This window comes from Cryptomeria japonica, chromosome 9, assembly GCF_030272615.1.
Source record: "Cryptomeria japonica chromosome 9, Sugi_1.0, whole genome shotgun sequence".
NCBI classification, from domain to species: Eukaryota; Viridiplantae; Streptophyta; class Pinopsida; order Cupressales; family Cupressaceae; genus Cryptomeria; species Cryptomeria japonica.
The window spans coordinates 599993934-600003053 of record NC_081413.1 but is presented as its reverse complement, the minus strand read 5'-3'; the positions used below and the strand labels follow the sequence as shown (position 1 = coordinate 600003053).

The 9120-nt window shown below is 35.2% G+C and overlaps 1 protein-coding gene across 2 annotated transcripts; it reads left to right on the top strand.

Annotated features, from left to right (window-relative positions):
* The first annotated feature begins 227 nt into the window (after positions 1-227).
* On the top strand, positions 228-6547 carry LOC131858187 (disease resistance protein Roq1-like). 2 transcript variants are annotated; one of them, XM_059211308.1, is made up of 6 exons: positions 228-914; positions 1902-2994; positions 3128-3180; positions 3313-3403; positions 4818-5573; positions 5744-6547. In XM_059211308.1, the coding sequence occupies exons 1-6, from the start codon at positions 316-318 to the stop codon at positions 6356-6358; spliced, it is 3207 nt and encodes a 1068-aa protein (XP_059067291.1). In that variant the 5' UTR covers positions 228-315; the 3' UTR covers positions 6359-6547. The 2 variants fall into 2 exon arrangements, with proteins under 2 accessions (XP_059067291.1, XP_059067290.1); XM_059211307.1 differs by having other exon boundaries at positions 3128-3403.
* Positions 6548-9120: the final 2573 nt, after the last annotated feature.

The following is a 9120-nucleotide window of genomic DNA, read 5'->3' as shown; positions in this document are numbered from 1 at the left end:
ACAAAAATTGGACATTAAATCAGCAAGTATGAGGGTATTAAATCAACAACTTCTATCACAAGATTTGGAATGTGCTCAACTACTAGGTCCTTTCCGGTATATACTATAAATATGTGACAATACTAAATATTATCTGACATTTTATTTAATTTTATGTTGTTAAGGGGTGGCTGAAAATAGATTTTGGTTAATAAAAAAAGATATCATATTCACAAGAATGCCTTTGTCAAAATTCTGATTTGGGTAAAGTTCGATGAATTTGGAAAAGTGAGACCTGTGATCTACAATTCAAATGGAGATTTCTATGTTCGCTAGATGATTCCTAGAAATCCAGTACAATTCGCTCACGCTGCTAGATTCAATTCATCTTCTCTCGCGTTTGTTCTTTCAGTCATTCTGTCCATGGCCGGTTTCTCATCACTTCAAGAAATCGCACCTGCACATCTAAGAGATAAATCAACCACATCTGCAAGGTTGTTTGATGTCTTCATCAACCATCGAGGCCCAGATGTGAAGCAGACTCTGGCTCTTAAACTTCACAAATCTCTTACAGATTTGGGATTGAAGGCATTTCTTGACTCCGAAGAGACGCAACTGGGTGAAATTTTTCCTTGTACAATTCATGATGCCATATGCTCTTCTTCAGTTCATATTGCTATATTCTCAAAAAGTTATGCCGATTCTGAGTGGTGTTTGGATGAGCTTGATCTCATGTTACAAACTAAGTGTAAGATCATTCCTGTATTTTATGATGTGGCCCCTGTGCATCTCCGCTACATTGAAAAAGGAGTGTATGCAGGTTCATTTGCTAAACATGAAGAGAAGGGCAGATACCTGAGCAAACTTAAGCAGTGGAAAGAATCCCTTCGCACTGCTTCTTTTTTCTCTGGCTACGAACTAAACGAGCATAATCAGTAAGTCTCTGTAGATTTGCGTTTGTAACCTAATTGTTTTTCAATATTTTGAATTTTTATTATTGATAGATCTTTTTACCGGTAATACTTTTAAAGGGTATTCATAAATGGTCTGTGTGTTGTGGTCGCTACTTAGATCCCTTACAATTATATAAATTTAACTTAGATGCCTTACAATTATATAAATTTAAGTTTTTCTTTAAATTGAAGAAAGACTGATAGACAATATAGAAATGGTACTGTTTGACATTACAGCCCTTAAAATTTTCGTTTCAAAAACTTGAAAATTAAAGAGTGATAAACCCTTAGATTCCACCACTTAGTGATAAATCCTTAGGCAGGCCCAGAAATTTACTAATTAGAACTCATCTAATTCGTCATTACCATAGTTAATAGTTCTTATCTAATTAAGAATTTCTTAAAACTGATTGATTTCCCCTGGTAAATGTTGGGAACAACTACCATATTAACTTTCCTCCCGTATACTTCCATTCTCTACTGCCGTCTGCTGTCCTCTCCATCACTTTGATATGGGTGCATTTATTTCTGCGGCTTCATTCATCCATTTTGCCTCTATTTCGAATGAATCAGGATAGATTTTGAACAAGAAAATCTTTTGACTCTAATCTTCTAAGATTTTCTTACGATGGATTTAAAACTTTGCATACGAATAAGAGAGTTGGGCAGTTTTAAAACGTATGCATGAGAAAAAAAAAAGTGTCCAAAAAGCTATGTAGCTGTAGCAACAGCAGTAAACAAAAAACAGGGAATTCATGGAATTTGAATTTTTCTGAGCAGAAGGAATGAGCAGCAGCTCTGTTTCACATTATTCAACTTTTTATGCTTTAAATTAGATATATGAAACATTAATCTTTTATAAATACAGTTATTTTCATTCTATATTCTATTGTCTCTTTGTCCTCTGCCTCATTCTATCAGTAAAACCTCTCAGTGATCATACTGTGGTTTTGTCTTGGAAATTTTCAGTGATGTGGAGAAGCTCTGTAAAATGGTAGTGTCAGCTGTCCTAAAAGAGGTTAGAAAGACACACCTTCTAGAAGTTTCAAAAAGTCCGGTAGGGCTTAATGAACTAGTAGAAGATTTTGAAAGGCGGTGCTTCCTCAACGCGAAGGAGAGTGGCAACATCCTCGGCATTTACGGAATGGGTGGAGTTGGAAAAACAACTCTTGCCAAAGAAGTGTATAACCTCAAGCATTCAGAATATAAAACATCTTGTTTTTTGTTTGATGTGAGAGAAGCATCTGCCAGAAGAGATATGCCCTCCCTTCAAACTAAGCTTCTGAAAGATCTTGTTGAGGAGAATCCTCCTATATTTTGTAGTCAAGAGGAAGGAAAAAATTATCTCAAAAATCGTTTTGCAAAAAGGAGGTCTTTCCCGGGCTTTTTGGTTGTAGTGGATGATATTGATCATCCGGATCAATTAGATGCTCTATCGGTCATGGATATGCTGAATACAGAGAGTTTGGCAATTGTGACAACCCGTGATGAGAGTGTCCTAGTGCGGGCAGGAATTACTTGTCGGTATAAGGTGAAAGAAATGAATCCAATGCATAGCAAGCAGCTCTTCTGTTGCCATGCATTTCGCCGCCCAGTTCCCACCCCAGGATATGAGGATCTTGTGGAGAATTTCGTTAAAAGGTGTGGGGGTCTACCTCTGTCCCTCCAAGTGATTGGTCGGCTTGTTTTTGGTAGGAATGATAAGCGGTACTGGGAATTAACACTGGATAAAGTTAGTAAGACCCTTCCAGGAGACATTAAGCAAATACTTCAAATAAGCTATGAGACATTGGATAGAGAGCAACAGCAAATTTTTATGGATATCGCATGTTTCTTTATTGGTAAGGAGACAAACATGGCGATAAAAATATGGGAGGGATCTGGATGGCAGGCTGAACACTCACTTCAAATGTTGAAAGAAAAATGTCTTGTTGAAGAGGAGACCAGCATTTACAAGTTTAAATTGAGAATGCACGACAACCTACGTGATTTGGGACGAGAAATGGCAGATGAATCGAACTTTCCACATCGCATATGGCGTCTTCATGATCTTAGAGCTTTTGTACATATCTCTACTCCTGTCCTCTCTATTTAAAGCATTTGAACACATATTTGAGTTTTTTTGATACTTTTGTTTTCTTGCCGGTGATAAAAGCACTACAACACTGATTTGACCTTCATCCTTAAATTTGCAGGAATTAGACACATTCAAAAAAGTCCTAGCCGCAACCAGAGGTCGTAGTTTCAGGTGTCTTAATTCATTTTTTGACAATTCTATTGGTTCTCAAATTACATATTTTTTGGGTAATAGAGATGATCGTGTTGAGACATCAGCTGCTTTGCTATGCCTTGAGCTTGATATGAAATGGAATTCGTACAGGAGAATTCCTTATTGGATTCCTTTGCAAAATTTGCAGTATTTGAAAATTAAGAGAGGATGCCTCACAAGATTATGGCAGAGCAGTTTACAGGTATATTTTATTCTTTTCTATTTAAAGTATTCAGCCACGTTCATTTAAAACAGAAAGATGGTTGATGCATTTTGTAATTTTTGTGTCCTAGATTAGTAATCAGATTTTAGTAAATTATAATTCAGTAAACTCAGAAATGAAGGAAGTAAACAATAGACAAACACAGATACCTTGGGAAAACCTCCAAGGACCAAGGAGGAAAAATCCAGCATTAAAGACCCACAGGTCAGATTATATATTCTCCTTTAATATCACAAGTACAATACTTAGCTTCCTTGTCAGATCTGATCCCTTCTTGTATGACAGATCTGCACTTCTAAGCTCTTCAAGTCTGCACCAAAGATTGCCTTTGTCCTCTTGGACAAGTTCGCATAAGTCTGGACAAGTTCGCATAAGTCTAGACAAGTTCGCACCCTCATTGAGTAAATTCACACTTTTTCATGCAAAGCTGATTCGGTGAATGCTTGATGGAATTGTCTTTGCAAGATATCTTTATTTACATGTGTCTTAACCTTTATTGATGCAAGTTGGCCTCCTTCCTTTTTGGTGCCAATATAGTTATTGTGGTGTGGGGTTTTAGGATGGCGTGCAAGCATAGGGTTGGGCTTAATCTTGGGGGCATGTTACCCTTTAGGCTAGGGCCCAGTCCTAAATGGGTTCAGATGTTGCCTTAAGGCAATCCGAACCCATATATTAACCTAGTTACAAACAACACATTTTATATTGGGGATGCAAAAGCATAAATCTAAAATATCAAATATTATAGCACAAATTAGTTCTAAATAAATAATAAAGAGAATAAAATGGAATACAGAAAAACATATATGAAACTAATTTTTGTGGTAAAATTTTGATAAAACATCAAAGAAACGGAACAAGAGTATCAGTTTTCTTATTGTTTAGGGAAAACAATTACAATCCTTACAACTGCTACTATCATAATTGCTCTGCAATTTTACAAATCACAATTGTTCTTACAATTTACAATAACATTACAATTGCTCTTGCAATCTACAAATAACAATTGCACTTGCAATCCACAACTCAACAATTGCTCTTGCAATCTACAATTTTAGAACTCTCTTACAATTATTCTGACAATCTACAATTCAAAACTGCTCTTCCAATCTTCAATTCTCAACTCTTACTTTGTCTTCCAACAACAAGATATATAGAATATCTTCAACATAATCACAACCACTAAACATAGAAAACACCTGGTCTTCTAAAAAAAAAATTACAAATTTCTCTTACAGATAACTATTTTTCTTTTAAATTTTTTTCATTTTTATTTTGTTTTATTGATTTATTGCTTTCTTGTTGTCACAATCTATTGACTTGTCAACTAGTACAAATAGATTGTCAACTAGTACAAAATAAGAACAGCTGACTGAAATACTTGTTTAAATTCCAGGCAACGTTTGAGTTGAAAAATCTGTTTCTTACCGAGACAGCATCGCTGGGAGACATTACAACATCATTAGAAATGTTACCTCACTTGGAGCACTTAGCCTTGGAAGGAAGTTTAGTATACCGGATGGAGAAATCAGAAAGGGAATGGAGAATGTTAAGCAGTTTGAAACATCTAGTCTTAAGTGGGAGACATCCAGAATGTAAGGGACTGGTAATTCAAGCGGGGAAGTTATCAAAATCTCTCAGAAAACTAACCAAACTGAGAATTTTAGTTTTGAGGGATTGCATAGTAAGTGGAGAATTGGCTTTGAACAGTAGTGGATCAGAGTCAACTGATCTTGTGTCTTCTCAAAACAGCTGCATGGGTAACCTTGAAACCATAGAAATGTCTAATGTAAAGCAGACTTCCAAGGTTTCGATTAGTGGAAAGTATTGTCCCAGACTTGAATCTTTGCACATTGAGTCCATGCAATCTCTAAATGAACTGAACATAACAGAGATCACAACATCGCATTTTCTTGCATTGAAAGATTGTAAGAAAGTGAAAAGAGTATCAGGAGAATTTGATCTGACAAAGCTTCTAATAGCTGATTGTCCGGAGCTTGTAAACCTGCCCAATCTAGCAAAATCACAATTCCTGAAGTGGATTTCCGTGGCTAAATGTCAGAAACTGGATAATCTAAAAGGGCTTTGGGCAGCATCAAAATACCAACATTACCATGTTGACCTTAATCTTAAAAGTTTCCTTCCCGCAAAGGTATACACACTCGTCTCAATTTCTTTTAGCAGTCTTCGTCTACATTGTTGATTGTCGACTTGGAAATTCGCTTCGTTCAAAGGTCTGTTAGGAAAAATTGATGGCTTCTTTCATGAAAGAATTTTATTAGACTAAGTTTTTTCTTTTTCTTTTTCCCTTCTTATTTTCAGATTCCGCCGTCAGAATTGACGAGTATAATTGGGAAAGCAGTTCATGGAGTCCAGTCTGCTTTAAATGCAGATCTCTTTGATTATTCTTTCACTCAGGCAATCGATAAAATCAGAATAAATAGAAGAGGAAGGGCGGAGGTGTCACTGAAAGCGGCGGATTTATCCAGTGCAATCATTGTATGTGTTATTCTTCGAAGCTCTAAGGGAGAAGTTGTGCGGGTCAAGCTGCCTGACGGTGAATCCATATGTTGCTCTCTGGATGGAGGAGAATGGGTGTGGACTATTGTCGTTACAGATCCTGTAGTGGTAAAGCATGCGCATCATTATATTGCGGAATCGTGTTGGATTCCAACAATGGATTATCCCCGTCTCGATAGTGGAATAAAGAAGGGGTATGTCTGCACCATCGACATACCTGGAGGCGACCAATACACCAAAGTATTGTCTACAATTGTTAGTCAACTATACCTGGAAGAAGCTATGGGAGAAGAGGAAGGCGGCTCACTAGACAGCAGCAAGCAAATTGTTGTTCCGCACTGGAGGAATCCTAGGCCGCTTATTATTGGGCGCCGCGGAAGGAATACAATCCTGAATTCAATAATCTGTGGGTCTTAAAGAAAACACAAAATCACAATATGTTTGTGGAAACATTGAGATTTAAAAGTATACCCCATCAATTGTTCGATTAAATGTTGTGTAATGTCTCACATATTCAAAACATGGCTAATATTGGGATAAATTTTAATTATGTCCAAAGGCATCTACATCAAAATGTTCGTAAACAAAAATTCAATTTTGAAACAATTTGACTTGTAAATCCGGTAAATTTACGAAATATGTCATATTTTGGTTTTTGTGGAGGTGTTATTTTATTACTCCAAATAAAATAGAACCCTCGCGAGTGATAACTTTAAGAAACCCCCCTCAAAAAATTGTATAAAATCTTGATGAATATTTAATTTTTTCTAAAAATAATAATAATGTTTATTGGCGAATCTTTCCATTTTTTTGGTATAAAATATTGACGAATCTTGGAAAATAATCATTGTATGCATTAATGACTATCTCATTTTCTTTCATTTAAAAATAATCTTTTATAAAAAAGTAAAGGCATGAAGGTTGAAATCATTAATGAGTTTAAGGTTAGATTATACTTTATTTGATTTCTACCATTAACTTAAAATAATCTAATAGCCCTCTTTTTATTTTGTGAGATAAAATTTACAAACAATTTGTAATACTCATGGACCAAAAATTGTTTTTAGACCATTGGTTTTCATTGAAGTCAACAATTCAAAAGCAATTTCAAACCCCACGAGCATTACAACTTGTACATACATTTTACCTCACAGATTACAATGAAGGTCATTAGATTATATTTCAAATCAATGGTGGAATATTATTGGTGAATTAATTTGGATTTCTACAATAAATTATAAAATGTCGGTGAATCTGATCCAATCATGTATCAAATATTGTGGCGAATCTTTAAGTTAAAAAAATTAATAAAATAAATTCTTTGGTAATTTAAAACATTAAAATAAAAATTTGTAAAAATGTGGCGATTTGGATCACCTTAAAAGTTGAAATTATTAGCCAAATTTGATTCCCAAATTTCAAAAAATAGACAATTGGCGAATAGTAGCCACTAAAGTTTTCACTGACCCTCGCCATTTGTCTCCCACTATATGAAACCGTTACATTCAAATGATAGTGGAAGAGTGTCATATTTAAAAGGGAACAATCAATAAAATTAGATTCCCTTCTATTATAAGATATCTCTCGGCATAATTTACCTATATTTTTTAAATATAGATATACTAGTTAACATCAAAATATTCGTAAACAAAAATTCATTTTTGAAACAATTTGACATGCAAATGACAAGTAAATGCATGAAATATGCCATGTTTAAGCTTTTGTAGAGGTGTTATTTTATTACTTCAAAAAAAATAGAACCCTCGCCATTTGTCTCCAGCTAGACTCACAATTTTTTGTGTGCAAGACTTTAATGGATTTGTATTCTTGGTGTTTAGTATTTTAGAAGAACATTTATTTTAGAGATGATTCTCTTCTATTATAAGATATCTCTCGGCATATTTTTATGCCGAGAGGCATCTACAATGACATACAAATATCCATAAACAAAAAATTGGTTTTGAATAAATTTGACGTGTAGATGACAGGTAAATGCATGCATGTTTCAGTTTCTCTATAAGTATTATTTTATTACTCTGAATAAAATAGAACTAGTATACCTATATTCAAAAAAAAAAAATACTGAAAGATATCACATAATTGTCTTGCATGTCTATTAGTTGCCAAAAAGGACATAGAGCTAATGACCATTCCATCAAAGGAGATTGAGGGCCAGTGAAAGGGTCGAGAACTGCATTGACTTTGGCATTAAGTAACTAAGCTCTCCGCCCATGCGTATGGAAGTAGTTTTGTGCATCTATAGAGGGTGGTAAAACATCAATTGGTATCATAATTGCAAGGATTCATATACAAACCCTCAAGCAAAACATCCTTTATCGTAAGCATTAAATACACTACATTATCATTTTCCAGCGGAGGCAGTGCTCTGTATTTAACAGAGATCTCAATGAAGTTGAAGCATAATTAAAACTTAGCTCAAGGAATTATGGTGCCAAAAGAAGTGAACAGGACTGGTCAATATTGAAGATAAATCTGGCATGGTGGCATCCAAGGCTAGAAGGGTTGCTCATACAAAGCGGCAAGCTACAGATACTCGCATATACATAATGATTACCATCACCATTGTCACTCATGAAAAGCGATCAAATCCCAACCACTTGTAGAATCTTCATTCATATCTCCTTACTTATTCACAAATCTTACCACTTTGAAATGCGAAACTCATTTAACAGATGATTCAAAATGAAAACTTGACCCATTCAAATCACAAAAAAGAGAAGAGATTTCTGGAGCTTTCATGAAGGAATTCTGAATATAAGGAAACCAAACAACTGAAGGGCACTATACCAAATGTTCATAATGGAATTAAGTAACACCAGAATTCAAATCGCTCACTCTTCCACTTTGGTGAGTGACAACCACTGCATGGCTATAATGTTAGTGAAATTGAAGACCATTCAGACGTAACTGTTCTGGCACAACTGCAAGGGATGAAATTTACTAATATTAGATTATTGTGTTGCAAGTTGTAGCCATTTGAGACGGTGGGTGTTGCAACAGATTTTATTTCCCACTCTTCTGCTAGCTCTACTGTACTGCCAACTCAACTCATGGAAACAGGCGTCAAATTTTTCTTAAAATGATTGTGTTTACAGACAAATTGATTTCATTCTAGATTGCCTCTTGACAAAATCATTGCCACTTGTCTCTGAGTATAT